Consider the following 24,667-nt stretch of genomic DNA (forward strand, 5'->3'; position numbering starts at 1 on the left):
CCGAACGAAAATTGCAGTAGTGCACAATTTGCACTCAAGCGCCTGCAACAGTGTTGTCATTGCTCCAGACATATATAAGTATGTTCTCTTACCACCATTCGTAATAGTAGTCGCACTGGATGTAACAAATAGACCGAATGGTTTTTCCTTCAACAAATCGCCCAATCGTCAATCGTATGACTTGGAGTTGTGTATCCAAGCGGGATTCAGGGAGAGAGGACTTACGTAGCATCACCCAAGCCAAGGAATTCTGAAGATGGTGTCAGATCTTGCAAGTGCTTCTCCTCAGCATCAAGCAACTCTAACTTGAAGCCTCCCTGCAAGAAAGAAACAAGATAAACGGCATAAGCTCTTAAACAAAGCTAATTTCAAAGATTTGCAAGAAGAAGGATGCACAGTGCTTGCATTGTGTCATCTTGGATGTAGTGTGGGAGGGAATAAAGAAATGCCATAAAGCATTGTTTTATAGCATTGTTCGCAGTTTAAAGTATAACCTTGTTGATATACTTCCGATCAGTGATTTCCCAGTTTATATGCCCACAGTGGAGAACACTGCAAATACCACATCTGGTGCATACAGTTTAGGTCATATGATGAAAACTGTACATCTTTTTTCCTGTTAATACATTTTGCTGCTTCTTTTATGTGTCAGAGGTACCACATACAAGAACGGGCAACTGAACTGCTAAATGCTTAAACTGAACTGAACTTTCATATTGCCATATTGATCTTCATGGCTTTCTCTCCCATCATTAATTTAGTTGCAACATAATTACTCCTCGTAGTACACTTGCTTGCTTTAACAGTATATCATACTATTCAAAATGCATGTAATAAAACCAAAAAAAGATTAGAAGGCTGGTTAAAATGAAAACGCTCTTTGTAGGAAGAAGTAACCAAGCAGTAAACACAGATAGAAAATTTTAAGTTGTTTGCAAACATTTTGTAGTAAACATTGCAGTGTTTTAGAGAATGCAAAACTTTCGGTAAATGTAATCAACATGCCACATCCGTGGGAGGTGTGTGGCTGAGCTATTCATAATTATTGTCTTTTCTAGTAGTAGTTTTCCAATATTCGCAATGTAGTTGGGCTTTATGTGCATATTACTTAACTTTGCATGCACTTCTGCTCTAGAATAAGCTTAAGCATCAAGATTTATTTTGGTTATTCTTTCTTGCACTCTCACTAGATACACCTGTCAAATGTATTTTTTCTTGTCTGGATTGTTCAACCCAATACGTTAGGTTAATACCACTGGGCTTTTGCTTCATATATACGACCCAGCTGCGCCTCTAAGCATTGATAATTTTGTGCGTGGCTCTGTGGTTGAAAACTATGAGGACAAATTTTCAAGGACACTCTTGTAGTGCGTATGCTCCGTTATGCTTGGATCAATTCTTGCTGTTCATTTTTAGTGCTCACCTTATGTGGATATGCCAAATGCCATGTAACGTTGATTGTGGCACCAACTGGTAGCGTTGTGATAATGTCACCTGCAATGAAGAGAAGCACACGTCACATCATAAGTGCTTGGCTGTCTTGCTCATGTTCGGTTTATTAACATTCATACATAGCATATGGTCCTAAATCAACAGAAAAGCTTCAACCAACCATTTATAATACACAGGCTGCCATTTGATGACACTTCGTTGGAATGAATATATTTTGCATCTGTTCATATGCCTGAAGACTTGAGAGGCTTCTATTGTTTCTCACATTTGTGAACAAGAAATAGCGCACTACTTGCACAGATTTGGTAGCGTTGCCTGTTATGTATGATATGGAGTACGGCTAGCACCATCATTTTTCCTGATCAACTTCTTGGAAAGTTCCAGCCATGCTGCTAAGAATATGGGCACAGTAGCAAAACATTGTTACAAGCTCGAAAACAACAATGTATGTACAGCTGTGAACAATTACCTGTGATGTGTGCATTTGAACCACACATGTTAACATGCAAGAAATAGCTTTCCCAGTGAATATTCTATAGCACTGAACATTTATGTGCCAGGCATACAGCAATTTCGGCACTATTGCATACTGCTTGAAAGGGTATGAAAGGGTACACCATTGCTGGTACGATTGCTGGGTTTCAGTCCCTAAAGCAATGCTCAGGTTGGCAACAAGAGCTGTATTGAGTGCTCTGGATTAATTCTGACCACCTACATTTATTGAATGTGAACCTAAATTTAAGTACATGATTGTTCTTACACTCTGCCCCATTGAAAGCAAGGTGTCTGCTACAGGCGTTTTCAAATTTCTTGTGTGAGTTCAGTTGAGAACTGTATAGTTCTTTTCTTGCCGTACCACTATAGCTTTTCCATAACCATAACAATTTCCCAGAGTCAAAGGAACCGGAGTAAAAATTTATTTCTCTGAAGTTTCTGGAACTTCACAAATGACCAGAAAATTGTAGGCTTTTCTGGTTTTCCGTGATGATATAGCCACCCCGTGCCAGGCGTCGGCCGTGTGCAGGAGTCGAACCTACGACCACGTGTCCGTTTGCTCCACTCCCATCCCATGGAGCGCTTGGAGGAATGGCTGGTTGGGTGTGGGAAGCCAGGGTCGGATTCAGGGCAGCTTCGAGGAAAAGTTTGGGAAGGGGAGTGAGCTAGCCTACCCCTGCTCAGTGTTGATAGAAGTACCGGCATGTCTAACAAGGGGGTGGGGCTCTGGATCCGGGGCCACCAGTGGAGGCAGCCGATCCTGTTCCAATTCTTTCGACCGCGGCTGTTCCCCTGTACATTTGCGTGCATGGAGTGTACAAATATGCACGCCGGCATTAATAAGAATAACAAATGGAGGAGAACATCGATAAATCTAGAACCCTGTACCGTTCGCCGACTCTTAAGAGGCATTCGATCGAGGTGACGTAAGTGAAGGAAACCCGTCCCCCTTTCGGCCGTCGACTTATCCTCCTTTGTAGCGATAAATTGAAAGGGGAAAGGAGGCAGAAGTGTGCGGACCTTCTGGCGGCACGCGCCCCCGTCTCCTTAATGGCTCCAACGGGATCCGGTGCCAATACACAATCGCGCGGCGCCGCGGCATTCCTCGGGGGGAGTAGGCGCGGTACGTGGTTTCGCGTCCTTGGGCCCGCTTCGCAGCGTTGCTCCTCATCGAGGTCAGCGCTTACGCGGTGGTCAGCGCAGCTCTAGCGACTGCGATGGACTGCCCCCCCCCCCCACGCAAAGTGCGCTGTGCTGTTCCCTGTGGGTCAATAGTTGCGTGCAGTGCGGCAGTCACTGGGCGCGAGCGCGCGTTGTGCTTTTGTCTTCCTTTGGCGACCGATTTGGCATCGCAACGCGCGCTAGGCGGCGCTCTTTCGTCGTGTTCGCTTCGTCAGTCTCACTTATGTACAGCTCTAATTGTTGATCTGCAAATGACCCTTTCTCCGCTTCTGTGAAAGGCGTCCCGCTACGCGTAACGGCGCTTGTTTTTTCGAGTGCTATCTGGAAGACGTTTGCGTTAGACGAAGGCCCGACAGTATCGGTTTCAAAATTTAGTCTACGAGAAAACGAAAAAACGTAGAAGTTTTTTTTTTGTCCTTTGTACTCACGGTTGTGTAACCAGGAGCAGTTAGAGATTAGAGCACAGCGCCCGATTTTTTTTTTTAAGTTCGTAAGCATTTCTATGCCTACCCAACGAGAATACCCGTCCGTCCGTCTGTCACGTAACACGATCGCTTTCAAGATAGGGCCCACAGCAGCGAGCGAATGGACCTTCGTGCTGCCTCTCGCTTCAACTTGAACTGATCGGCGAGAACACAGCGCACACGAAGCTATCAGGACTCAGCGCACTCTTTCCCCGTCGGAGATCGCTTTCAAGATTGGGCCCGCGCGGCCGCCCCATACGCAGCCGCCGCCGGCGTATGGTTGGTCATGGTTCGACGAGGATGGATAAGGTGCCAAGGAGCGATAACGGCTTATAACGATCGGAACGTCATCAGACCACCTGGGATCGCCACCTGCAGTAGTTCGCTTGCGACACCAGTTCACCTTGAGACGCCGCCCACAGCAATTCGTGTCGCCGCAGCGCTGTCGATTGTACTGGTCGGATCAAGTTTCATAACATTGATAATGACACCGGGCTGCGTGGAGATGAGCAAGCGGCTCAATACTACACATACAACTCTCAGAGAAGTTTCTGCGTGAATTTTTTCCGGTGCTAATAATTCTGTCTTTGGAGATATTTCAGCAGACTCCAGTAGACATTGTTGTTACCATACTATTACCTGGACAATGTAACCGATATAATTGTTCGCATCTGTAGTATATAATTCTTTTTCAAGCCAAGTTTACTGTTGTGGTCGTTTAGAATTCCCGTCTCCAAAAAAGGTTTCTCAATAAGTAGCTGTTTAATAGTGCTCGGTTTTCGTCATCATCAGCTTATTCAGTCGTGTTTTATTTCTTTCAGCGCCAGAATAACCCGAATGAGATATTCTCACGGCGAGCTGGCATCTCAGAGTGCCCCGGGATGCATTTGCGTTGCGGAATCGAATTGCATCACATTAATAGTGCCGTGCCATCTTCAGCGTCAAGCCGTTGCGACAGCTTGGCGCGTGGTGGCGGAATATTTGGCGTCGTCGACAGGATCGATCGAAATTAGCTTAGGCGTGCCTACTCCGAATGCCAGTCTCGGATTGGTCAGGTCTTCAGTCTGCTTGGTGCTAGGCGTCGGTGGCGGAGCCGGCAGATGTGCCGCTGCTGCCTTTCTTCACATTACAGACTCTCCCACCGCTACGTCGTATCGGTGCGTGACTGTGGCTCAACGCCAAACGTGGTGTGCATGAATTTGGCTAACTAAAACGGCGAAAAGGATGGAAAAAAAAAAGGAACCGGGCGTGGATTGTTGCGAAACCTTTCTCGTGCTCCCACTTGGATTCGGAATGCGCGTGACGTTTCTCAGCGGCACGGCAGCCGCCGTCATTTCGCAGCACAATTCCAAGGTCCTTGTAACTAACGTCACCTGTAGGGCTTTCCGCACGGTGACATACGGATGTGCGCTTCGCATTCCTGCATGTCGCTGCATGTTAAAGTATACGACGGGAGATCAAGAAGCCTCGGCGGCGACGTTTAGGCCTAGCTAGGCCTTTCCGTGGAAGGCATTACTGGTTCGTCACGTAGAGGGCGCGCACGCGCGCAGGTCACATTACGCCTTACGCGCGTCCGTCTCAACTTTCTCGTGCCTATGCACGCAACAGCGAGGCGGCGAATAAATCGTCGCACGGCGCTCGGACGCAGGCCGAGAATTCCGAGCAATAAAAGAAAAAAAAAAAAAAGGAAGCGAATAATATACTTGCAGAGGAGCAAGGAGAGAGCCGTTGAATGCGTGCGGCCAGACCTCCGCGTACGAGCGCGTTCCATTGCCCCCCCCCCTGCGGGCCTGAATCATCGCGCGCGCCAAAGCGACAAGTAACAATGGATAGGAGCGCGGGCTATAGCGTCGACGACTGACGCGTCGACGACGCCTTCGCAACACAATGAAAGCGGGGCACACGCGCGCTCTCTCTCTCTGGCTATTATATATATTGCATCGTTCGTTGTGGCAGTGAATTTCTAAACAGCGCTCGGAGGGGAAAAAAAAGTAACGCGTTTGAACAGGCCCGCGCTTTTTGTATCGCAGAACCGGACCTCTGACTTTTGATTTTTTTGGGGGAGCTCCGTATAACGCGCCCGGCAAGGAGTCTATATAAGCTGCTAAGGCATTCGTAACAACGCGAGAGACCCAAGCTCGGTATATATGTCGACCGGGAGGCGCTTTCGAAATGACGGCGTTCCTTTACAGCTCGACCGCCGAAGCCACGCGGGTGGTGCATGGTGGTGGTCAGTTAGTTGGTCGTGCCCTTTTGCTCCCGCGCTGCATGTCGAAAGAAGCGAGGCCCATTTCTCAGCTCGCGGTGCATGACGCGGGTGGGACTCGCGGGGACGCCCTTTTTCGCCGTTTAACTGCTGCGGAAGACAATTGGCGCCGGCAGAGATAACATATCTTTTTGGCAGTGCCGAGGACAACGTTGTCGTGCTTGGAACAAAAGGAACTATACGGTGTGCCGTTATAGCAAGGTCACTTGCATGGTTGGCTCCTTACCGTGCTTAAGTGCTCATTGCGCCACCTGTGTCGGCTGTCGCAGCTCTAAACACAGCTCGAGTAATTGAGCTGGCGCCTTCCGTTTCAGTTATACCAGTGCAGAATGGGAGGTCCGCATTATACGTCGGCGCGGGCAGTCTGAAAGCGTGGCGCCGGACTGGAAATGGCTTCTCGGATGACTCCAGCTACCGAAAGTTTGTAAATGAAATATGCTTTTTCCCCCGAACCTCGGTTGGTATGCTAGCTGTTTGCAAATCCATGTCAAATCAGATTGTCAGTGAAACAATGGCGAAACAACAGTGGTTTTATGAGCGGCGCATCCTCAATGCCCGATGCGATAACCCACGAGTAATCGTGTATGGATTTTGTTTTCCCAGGGAGCCCTATTCTGAACACTGTTGAATTCGGCCAGCTTGCGTGCGTTCGCCATCTTGCATGCTCTGATTGGCTCACAGTACGGCTGCCCCTTCCCTGATTGGTCCAAAAATCGAACATGGCGGAATTTTGACAGCGTTTCCAGAGCCTATACCTGTCTTATAGATCTTTCCTTCGCGCCGGAACAACGCCCAGAATTTTATACAGCATACGAATTTATCCGACACTGAATTGGGCTCAAGTTATGCATATGCATTAAAATGACGCCGACGACTTGTAAAGAAAGTCAGCCTGAATAACATGCCGTCGTTTACGTACATGGTACTAAAGTACGGTATGCTTTTTCAAGGTGACTTCCTTTACAAGAAGGAAAGCGATCACTCTGAGGACCGACTTTCTTGGCGGGCGCACTGTATCGCCTTGCGTAGCAGCCCAGAACTTACGCTACTTACAACAGATGGCGCCAGTGAGGATCTTTAATATCATAGTACTTTGTACGTTCAATCAGTGTATGCAGTGTGCATTAGTAAGGGCGAACGCCAGCGCGAACGGCAGCTGTCAGGCGTGTCCGTGAACAGGACGTAAACGCCGCCTACTTTTCTTTGGCCGAGGCCGTCCAGCCGAAACAGGGAAACCCCGTCGTTCGCGTTTATCTGAACCCTTAATTATATGGTGTGAAAAATGGATCACGGTGTCGCTACTTTATGCCGGCTGCTGTTCATATTCTCGATGCTTTCGTTTTAACGACAAAGTAATTAAAGATAACAGAAGGCACTGCACCGAGGCGGAAACGATTTCGGGAACGTGGCCCTCTCTGTTTTGCTTTCGCGTCTTGACTCTTTACGTGGAAGCCCAGTTTTTTCGAAAAATGAGACAAATACCGATGCTTTCCATGCGAGTAATAAAATCTGGTTTATATAATAGATAGTTTGCACAGACGTCATCGCGGCCGCCATCTTTAGGTATAAGCACATCGAGAAGGAGTCTAATCAAGAAATGTAACAGCATGACAGCATGATGGGCCCATTTTGGGTGGAACTACATAGCGATAACAGTGATAAACCGGTGAAAAACAGTCACTGTCAATAAGCAAAACAATGTGCGCGTGATAATACAATGCGCTGACCTCATCGTGGCCACCATATTTGGGTACTAGCGCAGTGAGAGCTGCGTCCCTGACGTCACAGGAAAGCTATCTATAGTTAAGGTAGGAAATGCGCCACAGTAGCATTTTATGGTAATGTGACATAATCCGCTGCAAAGCTTTTTCCTCTAACGCTTGATATCTTTTACGAACTGACATAAAATCCCTTGGTAACGGTACACCGGTGAACTGAAACCGTGGAGACAGATAGGGTGTGGTTCCGAAGTTGATTTTCGCCTGCTGCTGTGGTCATTTGGAATCCGAATTTATTATTACTACTATTAGCACCATCGAACTAGCTGTCACCACGACAGGTTACTTATTGTAGAACTCAGTGAGAAAGATTACGTTAAACTATTGAGTCTGGCGTCCAATTTATGGTCGCAAATCACAGTCCATTGCCCGACGACTATTCGAGTATGTCCCAGTGAAGCAGGGTGAGGCACGTTCAAAACTATACATTTTTGGTAACACCATCTATCGATGCACCGTCGAACAAAAGTAACTATAGACGAAAGCAGTTTGCTTCAAGCAAATAACTGCTTTCTTACCGTATGTCGGCGAAGGGTTAATCGTTGCCTGGTACAAGCGTACGATGCTAATAGTACAGTTGTGCCCAAAAGTAGGCACATGTCTGCTGCTTTTCACAGATGCCGAAGAGAGGAAAAGGAAGGAGAAGAAGGGAGATAAAAAACAAGAACAAAAGCTGGACATAGCGAGAACGTCGGGCGCCTCTGTGAATGACGGCCGGATACGCCTTCCGGATGTCCCCAGCCAACGTGGAAACCTGTCAACAGGAAGGCTTTTCCGCGCTACACGAGGCCTTATCAGATGCATTCGCGACACCAAGGTCATCAATATTCTCCGGGAAAAAAAAAAAAAAACCGGCCGCGAAGTCCGCTGGGAACCCGCTTATTTTATTTCTTTTTTCCCGTTTAGAGCAAAAGATACGAATTAGGCTTCATGATTATGATCACATGGCCACACCGTTACCGTGTTCATGGTTGATTCAACGGCATGGTTTCGCCGCTTCTCTGGCACGCGCACGTTCTGTGTACGCAACGTAACACCGCTGACACAGGCGTAGACACGACTGTGGCTAGACAACGCTTGTTACCACGCCCCAACGATACGCCGCAGAACTAAGCGTACATGAATAAATCACGTTAGTGTGACGCATGCTGGTGCTTTTTGAAAGGGAAATGCGCCGTCTGGTTCGCCTTCTCGCGTTCGCATTTCATTCCGGCGAGACACGCAGCGTTACTATGACTAACTTTAGTTACTATACTAAGAGAGTATAACTAGAGCATATACTAACTCCTGGCATAGCTAGTAAGTGTACAGCTAGAAAATCTGGTTATTCAGTAAACTCGGTACTACTTGGGCTAAGTAGAGATTGTTATACGGACAATATGGGCTTGTCAGCGCACAAGCACGTGTACACATAATCCTCGGTATAGCTTTATGCTAGCATTACAGGAGAAAAATTACGCGCTACTGTGGTATAGTTAAGCTAGTTGAGAATATGATGGATGACATCTGGATTGTTATGCGATTAGACTGCGACTTCGATTGAATTCGTCTGGGTTCAGCCTTGTTGCGTGTTTGCCCCGTATCTATCTTCGTAGGTATCTCAATTACTAGCTAATGTCCTTTTTTGTAACGACCATGAAACAATTGATTTGTGTTTTTTTCTGCTGCCGCTTTCTGCTCGCTCCACAGAATGTTCCTCAAATTTCTAGCAAGTCGTCGAGCCTTAGTTTATCGACGTGGAATATATTGTAAAAAATAAATATTGTCAAGGTTGAAGACTGGGCGTGTTGGTATAGCATATTAGAGGTTGGATTGCGCAACATTTTGACGAGACACACAGAAGAGAAACACGCATCACAGAGCGCTACTTGCAACTATCGTGTTATTCCATTGTCAATGGAATAAATGCAGGAAGATATTCGGGGGGGGGGGGGGGGGGAGGGGGGGCATTGGTAGATGGCCATATTTGTAAAAAAAATTTTGTTTATTTGTTTATTGTCGCTACCCCCTTCCCCACCCTCCACTTCCCTGAGTATCTTCCTGTATTTATTCCATTGACAAGGGAATAAAACGATAGTTGCAAGTAGCGCTCTGGGGTGTGTTTCTCTTCTGTCTCGTCAAAATGTTGCGCAATCCAACCTCGAATATATTGTCGTTTGTTTTATATCCCTTGAGTGCCCGGCGCGGGTTCATTATGGCAGCTAAATCTACATAATTAAGTTTAATCATGCGTCTCGGAGGTGGTGGTGCTCCTAGGGGTGCCGACAGCGCTGCTTTTTTTCTTCTTTTCTTTTTCAGTGTGCTATGTGAAATCACATTCCGCCGTCGTTGTGTCACCTATTGTTACCTTTTTGAAAGTTTTTCGTCCTTATTGTTTGTGTGATTATATGAGTGGCCAGTGCCTCTCCTGGGTTTGGGCCATGTTTTGAGACCACAAAAACGTTTGCTTTTTAGGGGAGCTGAGTATCTTACGCTCAACTATTTCGTTCTGTTATGTAATTTGCACTCATAATTATATTCGAACATATCTTTCTTTTTTAAGTTTGGCTGCTGCTGTAGATCTAACCACGGGTTTATGTGTTAGGACGGTCTCATTAAGGGCAATTATTGTCGATATTTTAGACAGTTTTTTTTTCGTTTTTAATATTCTAAAAACAGCATATCGAATATAATAATCACAATTCCCTTCGATTGTAATCTTCTAAAAAAAACTCTCATTGGCTCGTCATTGCAGTTCGACAAATTTGCGATGACAGATTACATTTAAGGAAGATCCCAGAAGATTGTTCAAAGCCACAGGGGCGAAGCTTAAACAAGCCCACGCGCTATCCATCATATTCGTTATATAGTTACATCGTCTGCTCGTGGTCTCGTCAGTACTTGACCGCACACGGGGGTGCCATTCGGGATGAACTCGGAACTCCGCCACATCGTCGAGTTCGCCATCTTGCCAACCCCGATTGGCTCGCAAATGCGGGACTACGCGCGCGCCCTGATCTGATTGGCTCGAAACTGATCGAAACATGGCGGAATTCAACGGCCGAACCACGCTCACCGCGCCGTAAAAAATAGCTCGGGACAATCTCGAAATCGGTACGGACCAATCTGGGTGTACGACCGGGTCCGTATATAGGTATATAAAGCGGCCCCCACTTCCCCCATTCGAGCCCGTAAAACGCAGCAAAACTACTTGCTGCAGGCGGCGAAAAATATCTCGAGACGGTCTGCAGGAGTGCGAAGCCCCGTAAGGAACTGCTACTGTTGAGTTTCCTGCATTCTGTATGTGTGGCTCACGCCTGACCTGGCGTGGCGCACTGTACGCGTGCGATTTGGGAGGAAACGAAAGTTTCAAAGCGAAAAGAGAAAGAGTGGCCAGACGAAAGAGAGAGAGAGAGAGGGAGGGGGGGGAGGGAGCGGCGTGGCGACAGAAGTTTGCGTATGTATAAAAAGGGTGTGCTGCTCGCACCGCCAAGGCGTACAGTGTTCGCGCGCACTTCACCGTCGTTCGCAGAGGTGTAAAACGGCTGGGAGAGTCTCGAAGTAAAAAAAAAAAAGAGAGAGGAACTTGCGAACTCCGTGGTCAGGAAAGAGGAAGCGCATTTCACAGCGGCACGACGACAGCGTTTTCACCACTACGCTTTCTTCCCATTTCCTGTTCCTCGCGAATTTTTTTTTTTTTTTTTTCTTAACGTATACATCGGTCTGGCTTCGTACGTCCGCCCACAGGCCGCCCTCACGCTGAGATGTCTAGCTCGTCGTTCTTGCTTCGATGTTTTACTTGTTTGCTCTGCTTCGATGTTTTACTTGGTTGCTCTTGTTTTTCTTTCTTTTTTTTATTTCTCGGGGTCTGTAGCCGGTCTTTGCTGCGCAGTGCTTTGGAAGCTGGAGTGGGAGTTGGTATGAAGCGGGGGGGGGGGGGAGGCGAGTTCACCCTTTCGCCGTTTCCTGGTGGCTTTTTTACATCGTCACGCTGCGTTTGGTTTAGCACGTTCCTCACGTTTTATTTTCTTAACGCGTTCGTTGGCTTTCGGCGACTTCGCGCTGCGTTATGAACGTTGCCGCTCGCTCACGACGCGCATGTTGCTTTTTTTTTTTTTTTCCTTTGTACGAGAGGTGTATTGGTACCATATACTTGGTTGCTCTGTGGTCGAACGTCCCAAAGTTCCGAGAAATTCTTTTTATTCATACTAAATTATGTTCTCAATGATACACCTCCAGTGAGACAGGGGAGAGAAAGGTTTTTAATGAAACGTAGAAGAAAAAAGAAAGCTTGCCGCCGTATAAGTAGCCGTCTGCATACTACTCTGCATACACCCGCCGCGGTTGCTCAGTGGCTATGGTGTTAGGCTGCTGAGCACGAGGTCGCGGGATCGAATCCCGGCCACGGCGGCCGCATTTCGATGTGGGCGAAATGCGAAAACACCCGTGTGCTTAGATTTAGGTGCACGTTAAAGAACCCCAGGTGGTCGAAATTTCCGTAGTCCTCCACTACGGCGTGCCTCATAATCAGAAAGTGGTTTTGGCACGTAAAACCCCATAATTTTCTACTCTGCATATGAAAGGGTATCGGTGACCAGAAAAAGACCTGAGGTAAGCATGGCGGTAAAAAAAAAATGGGTAATATGCTAGGTAAAAGGCCAGTAGATATATAACGACATGCGCAGGTGTTTTGAAGGCATTACTGCGGTAGGGTAACACCGCTTCTTCGTCGGTATAACACCGTTTCCTTTGTATTAAGCCAGCGGCCTTGAGAACGCCAAGGAACATCACACAAAAAAGCATTCTATATTGGTGGCTTTGCGCAGTGTTTGAGAAGTGGGACATTAAAAACGCGCATCTCGGGTTAGAAACAATCGTCATCGTTCTCAAGACATGTAATCTCATTCGAACGCGGCGTTTGTACCAGAAAAGGCTAACAACGCGTTGTTATCTAGTGGACGTGCGATCGACAACGGCGATCGTGATAGCGCGTAAGAGACGGTAACTCTTATTGCACATTAAAGTAAAGAAAAAGAAAGGAATAAACAAAAAGATACCTTTCCCGTTATAGCCGTAATCTTTCATGCTGCAGGTTTATATAATATAATAGCGCTTATATAATAGCATTAACTCTTAATTGGACAAACGATGCATTCTTGTGAAACAACATATATCATAATTATCGGCTACATTGCCATTAAGGTTTATTCTCCACCGGTTCCTCCGTTTCGGATAGGGCCATGATAAACGTAGCGTTACTGAAAGCAAACGAGTCCATTGTGCGACTGAAACGAAGAAAAGCGTATGACAGTGATGATAGGCTATCATTGGTTGACCTGAATCATTTCTCGGGTAGTGCAACAAGAGTACAAGAGTTTAGCCTGCAGATAAAGCATTCTTTCCATAATCCACTTTGCGCTAATTTAGCGGTAAGAGGCTGCAGATTACTAGCTGAGAAAATGAAGGTCACGCTTATAATCGTTTTAATGTCGCACCGAAGCTCCATCGTCGGAACGTCAGCGTGACGTCAGGGATATCGGTATATATTATTTTTATACAATTGGGGCCGTTGTGGTGCATTGTAAACCTTCTCAAAACTTGTTCTACCTTTGACTCTTCTAGAACACGACGCAGTCCGTCTTTACAGATAAAGAATGAACTGCTCTCGTGGTAGACGTCATCAAAATTCATGACGTCACGGCGGGCTGGTGCGGGAACTTAAAGGCGGCGGCGCCACTTGTCAGCCTTCTCTTAAAGCCTTCTCTTAAAGGGTTTCACTCATATAGTTCACTGCGTTGTCCTTTTTAGAAGTGTCTTTAGTGTCCTTTTAAGAGCTAGTATAATACACGTCCCGTAGCATGACGCACAGGCTTACGCGACTCGTGTGACGCAAATATAAAGCGCAGGGTGTGTCGCGCATGTGCCTCGTTGCTCAACACACCAACACGTGGGCGCCTCACTTTGTACGTGCAGGTGATCACCAATGGCCAGTGTACTTTGCATGCGCGCTCGCTGACGTGTATACGTGCTCTCGGATCATTTGCATGTCGGCAAACGTGCGACGCGGACACGCTGACGTGAAAATTGCCGGCGCGGCTGGCTGGCGCACTGCGACCGCTCAGGTTTCGGTGATACGTATACCTTAGCAAACAATGACCCGGCCCGCAAAGTATTAACCATTCTCTCATTGTTATACACGCGGCGAGGGACTTGAGGTTTCTCCGTTTCGCTGGAGACATTCCGCGGAGGACGTCCAGCACGTTGTGCATGCTTGCGCAGCAGTTTCGCGGAGCCTGCTGGACAGGATGTAGTGCTGCGAGACTGAAGACTACTAATGCGTTCGTTGAGCCAATACCTATGATGACTAAGGGAAAGCTCTCATGGTTACTGGCATGCCTGTGTGGGTGCATAGTGTCCCGTGAGTATACGGCTGTGTAGGACAGGTGTTGAGCCGGTACCGATGAATACTATATGGTAGGATACAACTTAAAAAAAAAGCAGCAGTTGGCAACCAAGCACACGGACCGCGGGGCGTTGTTTTGCTCTGCTGGCCAATCACAGAAGCAAACAAAATCGTGCCACCTTTTCAAAATGGTGTCGTACGTGATAGCTCAGGAGCGTATGCTGCTCTTGAAGAGTCTTTTCATTGGTGGAAGTTATGAGGTGTGCAACAGACATGAACAAAGTGTATGAGGTCTGAGCATTTCACTCTTCAAAAGTCCTCGGTACAGTTAATGTTATTGCTGAGCCCGTGTTACCTGTGAAACTTCACTGCAAACTGAAGTGAAACTTGACAGTAAATAGTTGCAGCGAAGCAAACGTTTTCTTTCAGTTCAACAAAGAATTAGGCTTTCGCCGTTCCACTATAACAGACGAGTGAAAGCGCATAAAATTACGCGCTTATACCTTTATTTTTATGGTTACCGCCTTATCTGCGTAACAGGAAAAGTTTGAAGTACGAACTATTTGCAGCCTCGTGGAGGAACAGTGGCTGGCGGTTATGAGGGCGTAGGCGGGGCTTCACTGCAGACTTGTATCCGACTATGTACATTTTCGTACATAGCAGGTAACCGCTACGAAGGCTAAGGAAGCTTTTCTCACTGTTCACATTCGCGCCCAAAAAATAATGCGTCAAACAAAAAGGAAATGTACAGTCGGCGTCACCGTTGTGTAGAGCGCGGGAACGGCGGCCGCCGAGGCGGATGGATGGATGGATGTTATGAGCGTCCCCTTTGGAACGGGGCGGTGGGTTGCGCCACCAAGCTCTTGCTATTATACTGCCTAATGTCCTACCTAGGTTAAAAACGAAAAAAAACCTATGAACTCCCACAACCAAATTTTCTGATGCCCTATTACGAACTTTGCTTTTGTGCGTCTTCGTAATTTGTCGTTTCCGTACTTTTCTTCCACCAATCTTCCAATCGTCTCTTATTAATCTTTATTGCGGACATGTCTACTTTTCCACTGCTCTCGCTGAACCCAAAGGCGTCAAGGAGGCCAGTGGTGCCTAAATCTACCGCTGGGCAGACGTCTTCACGAGCCGGCCAGCGACGTCTAACGGTAGTGGCTGGGTCCGAGACTAGGTGCGTCGGCCGTGCGTGCCCAGACACTTCTTATCTCGAGCCCAGCAGCTACCGTTAGACGTCGCTGGCTGCCTCCGGAAGGGCCCGGCGGCCGCTGCTCCTGCGCTATACACAAGGGTGACGCCGACTGTATAGGTATGCGTCATGTATTTCGATGCAACATTAGGCTTCATACTTTTTGTGCCGCAAAATATAACGTAAATATTACGCGGAAGGCGTCGCGGGTCTGTGCCTATTCACACGTGACGCCGAACGAGCGGCGGAGTGACACGTTTCTGCGACCAGCGGCCGCAGAGCGCCGCTTGCGCTCGCGACCAAAACATAGTGCGTCGCATACTGGAAGCTCGAAGGTGCATAATACGTGATTTGACGTAAACTCACATCCCCGAGTTTTAGTTGTAACATATTAGTTATTCTTAAAAACCGTCGCAGATCGAAAACAACTGGCATGGCGATACGCGAGGAGTGACACTTCTGTACGACCTCACTAATTGCATAGTTTCCGCAAGGTTGCCTGCTCTGTATGAAATTAGTGTTCGATAGGATTGTCTGTTTACTGGTATGCCCGCGTGGGAAAGGGTGTAGTGTACGGCGAGACTTGTGCCGATACCGATGAAGACGATGGAGAAAGTTAATCTGCGTCATCTTAGCTACTCGTATGCCTCTGTGACTTTTATTCTGAAAATATCTGTAAAACACTTTTTTGCCCTTTGCTTTTTTTTGTACGCTCATCGACTTGTAAAGGCTGCCATCCTGAAGTGAGCCTGAAGAGATGCATGCGCGCGACGCCCGCAGCGGTGCCGATGTAAACATGCAGAACTATGGTAATGGCAAAGCGGGGCCATGATTTGTACATTTCGCATCGCCGCAACCATTGTTTCAAAGCTCGGGAGATAACTGCCAAAAGGAACTTGCTCAGGTAATTATTTTTTTTTCAGCGAACATCTGAATGGAACCAGCTTCCTTAAACCATTGTAAGCATCGCATCGAATTCTCAGTTTTAACGCAACAGCGTTAAGGAACCCGTGTCACAGAAAATCCGACGTCGGCGTCCCGCGTCCGGCATCCAGCGTCGAAAGTCGTTTAGGTGAAAATATTTTCGAACCACGCATACCCAGGCCCTCCATGTGGCTCAAGGAAGTTACTGATCTAATTGAATTTCTCAAGCTAAAGTACGTAGAAAAACCGTTAAGTACGACTTACACACAATTTACAAACGTGATTTACGCGAAAACTCCAACAAACCTCATTTTTCAACTTGATCAAACAAACCCCCGTTTCCAATGTTTCTACAATACATAGACCGGCCATGGCGTCCGCCATTTGCGCGCGTATATCTTGGAGGCCTCGGAACGGCGCGTCCCTTTGCAACACCTCCAGATGGCGCTCGCCTCCGCCGCATCGCGGCCCACGCAAGAGGCCGCGTTTCTACCACAAAGCCTGCTTTCGTGCATAGCGTTCGCAGCTAGCGTTTCCAGGAAAACATTACGGTTACATACGCTGCAGTTGCCGGGAAGCATGAGAAGCAGTCGTAGATCTTTGAATGCCATCGTGTTCCGCTCTTAAAGGTGAAGCTTTACTCCAAATTTTATTATATGCATGTTAGTCTACAATGCTCTGTCTTTTTCTTACCTGAGGCTGTTCTTTTGTTCCCAGCGACGTCTGCTTTTGTTTACCTGTTTTTAAAGCCGTGTTCAAAGTTGTGTATATATCCCCCTCGCTATTGTGCTCTTGCAGTGAATGCGGGTTTGTGTAATAAATAAATAAATAAATAAATAAATAAATAAATAAATAAATAAATATTAATATTTTGGAATAATATGTGGGCTTCGACGAAAGCTTTGTGTGGCAGAAATTGACATACAGGCGACAGTTTGGCCAGCCAAACTAGTACACACGCAGGTCGGCTCTCTGACTTCAGCGTCCACGCTGATTGACTATCGCTTAGGGTCAGTATAAAGACTTAACGTGAACAGCGCCCATGCCTCTGCGTTTTCGGTGTTAGCGCCATTTTACTTAGCTGCCCGGAGCGTTGAATATTCTGGGACCTATCCGCGAAAAACTAAAACCGCGGCCGCTGGATGCTAACTCAATCGTTCAGCGATTCTTTACGAGAATTTGATACAATAAATTGTCAATCGGTGCTGTTTAATTCGAGTCTGTCCTCCCAACATTTTGATTGATTAATTGATCGATTAATTGATCGATTAATTGATCGATTTATTGGCGTTTAACGTCCCAAGGCAACGCTGCCTTGAGGTAGTGTAGGTCGCGGAATTAACTTCGCTCATGCGTGGTTATTTACAGCGCACGTAAAAATTCCAAGTAAGAGCCGTATTGCATACCGCGCCACCATCAAAGCGCGTCCGGTATAATTGCTGCCGCAACATTCTGTTCACTAGCGCAAAGCCACTGACCTGACAGGCAGACCTCTCCGACACATTCAACGGCAATCAACGCGGCGGGTGAGCTTGCGCTAACAGCTATACTTGCTGTCAGCGTCCATTATTTACGCTGACTTATAGATAGATCCCATGTGATGTCCGCCTGCCAGCACCTCACAAACGCGTCGCTTCTATGTGTCTATTTTCACGAAAGCGTTGTTGAATACAGCGCTCGCTTGGGGTGCTCAGCTCTGCGCGCGGCTATAGTGTAATTCGGCGCGAACTCCCGCCGCTTTTGCCTGAGACCACCTAAGCCATTGCCTCCCTGAACTACGCGACCGGACACAATACAAGAGCTATAAATAATAAGAAAGCGCAGACGCCACAAAAGATGGTCTTTGTGCTATCCGCTTCGGATATAAGCCAAGCCAGTGCGGCGACATTCTCCGGAAAGGCATCAGCGAAAGAAAGCAAACAAAAATCAACCACAGAAAACTCCCGCTCGATCGAATTAAGTCGAGATGCGCCTCGAATCCGGCGAACCAGCGGCCGGTCATCCCAAACCCATTTCCCGTTCGAAGACTCGTGCATTGTGGGCAGTTCCTCTCGGCCAGTTGCTTCCGTATGCTATAGTTGACCGCACACAGACAGCACGGCCACTTCGCGGTCAAGTCGGAGCCTCCACGCTCAATTCGAGGCTCCTCCTCGGCGTCTCGACCCGCCGCCTTTTCGGCCGGCCCCACCGTTACACAACAGCGATCAGAAGGCGAGCGAGATAGGCTCGCATAGCCGTCCGCGGACGGTCATGATGTGTACAACGGCCGCCGGTAGAGGGCGTAATAATAAGGTGGCCCGCGCTAGGCGTGACCCACGAGAGTGAGGGAGGGGGTGATGGAGTTAGGCCTCTGTGCTAGGCCTACAACGTAACGCGCGTACTATTTGCGGCAGCAGCAGCGCCGAGTCTGCGCTGAGCACCGAGTGTAGAGCAGACGACGGCGACCAGACGACAGCGTGTAGTACGTAGGAAGAGCACGATGCTCCCAGCAGCTCGCTCACACGCGAGTCGGTGAAACGGAAAGAACGCAAAGGTGAAAATGCAAAGAAATAGAGAAGGCGAGAGGGGTAAGAAAGAAAAGGGGGGCGTCTCGGTAACGGCGGTGTTCGCGTAGCTCCACCGGCGGACCCGGAAGTGGCCGGAAGGCTCCTCGTTTTTTTTTTTTCTTCACTGGAGCGCCTAGCGGAGCGGGCCCAGCGAACATCTTGTACCTTCCCATACGTTCTCTTTCCTTTCTCCCCCTCTCTCGCGATGCCGTGCAACGACGACGTTTCGGCTATTCGGCCGACGTTTCGGGCTGACTGACTGTACTGTACCGGGCGCGCGCGGTTTTTAATACGCTGCCTCCGACTCGCCCGCATCATTCGGGCTTGCGTGTACCTGCGTGAAACTCGTGCGCTCGGCTGCGCGTGCTGGCGTTTGTTTGCCTCGCGAGTTCGTTCGATTGTATGGAATGTAGGCTTTTGATTGCAAGTGCCTGCTTGTTTGGTCGGCAACTCGCCGCCGGAGCCTCCTCGTTTGGAAGACTGCATTTTTTGTTGTTGTTTAGAGAGGTGCACAGGAAATGAGATGCCGGTGTACCGTCACGCCAATGAAATGAAGAGACGCGCGATGGAAATTTGATATGGCTCGCGTCTCGCTGCGCAAGCGCGCAACGAGGAAGCCGCGAAGAAGAATAGGTCAGAAACGAAGAGAAAACAAAGCGCTGAATATCTTGGCCATTCTTTTCTTCCTCTTATATGTTTTTTTGTTTTCTGCGCTTACAGAGAGATGTAGTCGAGGCAGCCGAGAGGGATTTCTAACAAGGAACTACTGCCAGAAAGATCGCCCATAGCGATTGTGGTGAGCGGTAAACATTGTGGTTGGCGCATGTGAAGACGCGACCGGGTGGGAAGGTTATCCGCGGCAGGTGTAATTAACGAACAGGTTGGGTGTTCGTGTGTGTATGTGTGCGTGTGTGAGAGAGAGAGAGAAAAAAAAACGGTTGTCTATTCTTTAGTAGTACGCCCCCTAGAACCACCTACAGTCACGATAAGTTCTATCACGCGGTATAAACAGTACAGAGAGGCAGTGGAGAGAGCAAGTTCAGATGTGGGCACTTGAGAATCCACACCTGTGCATGACTCGCAATCCGTGCTGTACAACACCTTCTCGCACTTGAAAGCGACCGCTTTCTGTGCGACATCCTTGCAACATGTCTAACGGTCAGTGTGGCCAGACTGAGCGATTATATTGTCAAATTAGGCTAGTTTTTTTGCCCTCTCTGGCATCAACGTTATGGCTTCGGCTACGAGAAAAAGTTTGGCCTATACGTATGATCAATAAGGTATTTGCCCTTAACTACTTTTGGGCGACATTGGCAAGCTATCATTTAATAACCCTGCACACTGCACTGAATAATGGACAAATCGCTAATAGCAAAGTTTTATCGTGCCCGTAAACGTATGTATAAACGTATGTATGCCCGTAAACGTATGAAATAATCTACAGCACTGTTTTGAGGAGGAGTCACGTAAGGCCTTCGCTCAAACACCGCGCGCACAGCAGGGCAAATTAAATTTTTTTTACGCTTTAGGAAACCGATATAGAGCTGGTCAACTGGTTCACCGATGTTGCAATGTAAGGATTCTCCACGGAGAGTCGCCGTTGTGTAAGCGGCAAAACGAAAATTTCGACGAATTTGAAGGCCGAAAGCTATACTACTATACATACTGTACTCTATTGTACTGTACTAACCATACGGCGAGATCTGTGCGGTACTAATCCGGACGTGCTGTTGAGCGGCATTACCCTTGCGCAATTGGTTCTAAGCTACTTGGACGCAACGAAAACCAAGTTGGTGCCGTCGCGCGCTCAACTTGGAGAATACGAAGGAAATAGGTCGTGCAATCGCATTAACTGTGGCGACCCAAGCGCAAATTCCAATGGTGCATTTTCCAGTTTTGCTCGCGCTTGGCCTCCGAGATCGTGAGGAGCGTATCAACCAACTGTAGGGCAGATTATCCGCACGAGAGTTCCCTATAAAAAAAATTGCTATAGAGGGAACTCGCCAGTTCTAGGATAACGGGTATGCGCATGTATCTGTCTAGTCTTCGTGCTCGTAGCTTCAGACGTTCTTGCGGCGTTATACGATATGCCCTAGCTTTATAAATGTCGATAGTGATACGTCATACATTCGTATGTAGATAATGTCGCAAGAACGTCTGAAGCCACAGTTACGAAGGTTATAGACGAATCCATGCACCAGCCATCATTCCCAAAGTGGCCGAACGATGTCAGTGCTAGAGTTTCCACTCCAGTAACTTTTGCGGGAAACTCATGCGGTTCCTCCAAGGAGCCGTAACGCAACCGAAGCCAACGTGGTGTCATCGCACTCGCAGCTTAAGAGAGTGAGGAGGAAATGTATCTGGCGAGCGATCGCGCGGCTGTGCTTCGTCGTCGTCGTCGTCGACGACCGATGTGCAAAATTCCAGTGACGCACATTCCAGGTATAACGCACTCGCGCGGGGCCGTCGAAGGTCGAACCACGGCCCTGTGTGCTCAGCTCTGCACGGTGAATCCGGATTTCGCGGTTCGGGTGTCCTCTTTCTCTCTCTCTCTCTCTCTCTCTCTCTATTTAGCGCAAGTCGCGCGACTTTTACCCGCTTCAAAGTCATCGCGCTCTTTTCTTCTTTTTCCTTTCCTTTGTTTTTGCTTTCGTTCCGTTCGTATGCATGCGCTGAACGCGATGCCGATCCGCATTCTTCGCTGCGGTGCGCGACGTTTTCAGGTTGCGTCCTTGGAAGCGCACCGCGAGAACAAGGGCGCGCGAATCTCGCTTCATTGCTCTCCGAACGCCCCGAAACGTCACTGGCGCTTTCCTCCGGTTCAACTCGCATACAAACTCTCAACAGAGACGCTAAAGAGGCGCTGTTAGGAAACGCAAAGTCCGTTTAGTCCGATGAAGTGTATTACGTCAAAACTTCATTTTTTATTCAATTTCGCGGTACGAGGTTGATTATGCTAAACGGGAAATTGAAGTCGAGACTTTATTAAATTTCGCGTTTAAAATCACAGTGCCGGCACAGGTGAGTGTGACGTCACCAGGCGCAGCATGTGGTGACAAATTTAGTACAAGCCTAAAATGTCCTATAAGTGTTTCTCAACTTTCACACTTTGTTAAGTTCAATCAAGAGAAAACTTCGCAGGAAAACGTAATTCTACTCGTAATTGTACCGCTGTGGCTCGGTAAACGTTCTCGAAACTTGCCCAAGTTCGTTCTTCGGCGTTTTGAAAAAGAGCGTAGTCCGTTTTTGCCGATAAATATGTAACTATAGGCCCGCGCAGATGCCGTCAAAATCTGTGACGTCACGGCGGTATGGTGCGAGAACGTCGAGGCGGCGTCGCCACCCGTCCTTAGTGTTAACGACTTTTCTGGCCTACCAGTAAGTTTCCTCTCGCAGTAAGGTCGTTTATTATTATTATTATTATTATTATTATTATTATTATTATTGCAGTAGGGTAATTTACTAACACAGCTCCAATGATTTTTCTCCTTAGTGTCCCTGAAAGAAGTACTCGGGTCGCATTTCCTACTTGTCATTGTTTAGCTTTAAACTGAGGTCCAAACCCTTTAATGGGTGTGGTCCACAACATGGCGCTTATGACGTGTTTCCGGCTCTGAGTTGGCTTTTCATTGCATCGCTCGTTGCGCGGTCCTTAATTTTTTCCCAAACGCCCTTGTTGACTTCCAAGTTTCTGCCCCATATGTCACTACCAGTAGCATGCAGCGATTCTATGATTTTCCAGGATAGCGGCATTATAGCGCTCGGCGTTATTTCTTACGGTGTCAGCAAATTTTGCTCTCTGTCACGACACCTGTAGTATCTCGACGACACCAGGCGCAGCATGTCGTGACAAATTTAGTACGAGCCCAAAATGTCCTATAAGTGTTTATCAACTATCACACTTGTTGGGTTCAGTCAAGAGAAAACTTCGCAGGAGAAAAATGGAGTCCTGAACAGTGATTTAACAGTGGTCGCACAAGGAATGGCGCTGTTGCCCACGTTTCAACGGGGGTATACTTGTCTTTGTGGTCGGGGCAGGAACTGCTTTTCTTAAACAGCGTTTGTGCGCATGTAGCTCGTTCGCCCCCCCCCCCCCCCCCCCCTCTCTATGGAGGACGAACAGGAGGAGAAGCCCGTGCGCAGAATAGGGTGAGGGAAGTCGCTGTCAAAGAAGAAAGGATGGGTGTGGAGGGGTGGAGGGTGGCTGATGAGGAAGGTAACCGGTAGGGACACTGTTTGTTGCTTCTTCCAAGAAGCACGGGGTGACAGAAACGCGCTGAGACCTGTGCACGACACATTGTCCCCTTGTCGAGACGTTGGCTTCAGCGACGTGCCAGGGGTGCGTCGTAGAGGTTCTTGAACTTTTGAAAATATTTGTCAGAACTGGGGTACTCCGAGAGAGACGTTATTGGCCGTACGGCGGCCGAGTGTTCGTTCGAAACTCGTATTTCTTTGGCGAAAGAAAGTTGATTATTAGCGAATTAATCAGAAGTGATACATTTATAACAAGTATATATATTTCAGCTTCTGCCTTGGGGTATGCGGACCCCGTGAAAGAGTGTTTTCGTGTTGCATCGCGTTGCGTGTTTTCTTTTCCCTTTTTTTCTTATATATTTATCTTGCGATCATCTGTAAAATACACTAAGGACAGCCAGCCGCTTTTACACTGGCTAAGCTCTTTGCCTTTCCTTCTCTTTTTCCTCCTCGCTAGAGGTGCTCGAATGGCGAGATTTTCGAGTCGAATACGATTATTCTAATGACTATCGACCTACGACGAACTTATGGTCAATAGACTGATCAGCAATGAGCTTACGAGGTTGCTCTTCGCGAATGTCATACAAAAGTTTCTTTAATTTATGAATTCCTTGTTCTTCAATAACGTCCTCACTCACTCACTCACTCACTCACTCACTCACTCACTCACTCACTCACTCACTCACTCACTCACTCACTCACTCACTCACTCACTCACTCACTCACTCACTCACTCACTCACTCACTCACTCACTCACTCACTCACTCACTCACTCACTCACTCACTCACAATTGGATTGGAATATACAGGTTGATTGGATTGGAAAAACTTTAATAAATGTCCTGCAGGATGCACGTCAGCGCGCAGTGGGCGTCTCCCACGCAGGGACCGACAGGGAATACCTGGCGGCCGCTGCGCGAGCCAGGTATACAGGTTGAAAACTTTCACAAAATGTTAAAGATTGCCTGTGGCAGATATCACAATTCTACTCCATGAGCTTGTCTACTCGAAGAGGCGGACATTACTTGTACAAAAAATGTCAATCCATATTGGATTAATTAACAAACATGCTAATTAAGTTTTTAGCTCATTACAGTATGGCGCGTATTGTAATTTACACATACAAGCGGGTGAGCCTGCAACGCATATCCACCCGAAAAGAATTTTGCGCGTGACACCATCTACGAGATATGCGCCGAAAAAACTTGCGGTAAAAATGCACTGTCGTTCTACTTGTGCATTGAAGCACAACAGTAACTGGAACGCCAATGTATTTCTCCGCGAAGTTCGGGAATTAATGTTTCGAAAATGGTCTCATGCTGGAAATTCCTTCCAAGTGGATCCGCTTTGCGAGCTCCCCGGCTAGAATTTGTAAATTGCAATATGTGCCATCAGATAACTAGTTGAAAAACTTGATTAGAGAAGTTTTGTTAATTATTCAATTATAGATATAATTTTTTTTTTGCAAATAATGTCTTTCAGTAACAGTGGACCAGCTCACGGACTAGAATTATGCTATATATGCCACAGGCAATATTAAAAAAATAATAATAAATCTTGAAAGTGTTCGCTAAAACACCCAGTACACTTTAAATTGCCGCAATCCTGGTCGTCAAACACAGGGGTATCCGCCACCGCTGCTTGAGTGCCAAGTTCCGGAATAGAGGTGCACGGCCTTTATTTTCCGGGCTCGCATCTTGTCACTAGAATAGACGGTCGGAATGACTG

At 47.5% G+C, this 24,667-nt stretch overlaps 1 protein-coding gene across 1 annotated transcript in view; it reads right to left on the bottom strand.

Annotated features, from left to right (window-relative positions):
• LOC126539247 (uncharacterized) overlaps positions 1-24,667 on the bottom strand; it is a 56,399-nt gene that overhangs the window by 23,573 nt on the left and 8,159 nt on the right. Inside the window, exons 2-3 of the mRNA XM_055075269.2 lie at positions 1,424-1,494; positions 226-317 (exon numbers count right to left, since the gene is read on the bottom strand). Coding sequence (XP_054931244.1) covers positions 226-317; positions 1,424-1,494 — 163 coding nt within the window. The remainder of the gene's footprint in view (positions 1-225; positions 318-1,423; positions 1,495-24,667) is intronic.

The sequence above is a fragment of the Dermacentor andersoni genome, chromosome 11 (assembly GCF_023375885.2).
Source record: "Dermacentor andersoni chromosome 11, qqDerAnde1_hic_scaffold, whole genome shotgun sequence".
Taxonomy (NCBI): domain Eukaryota; kingdom Metazoa; phylum Arthropoda; class Arachnida; order Ixodida; family Ixodidae; genus Dermacentor; species Dermacentor andersoni.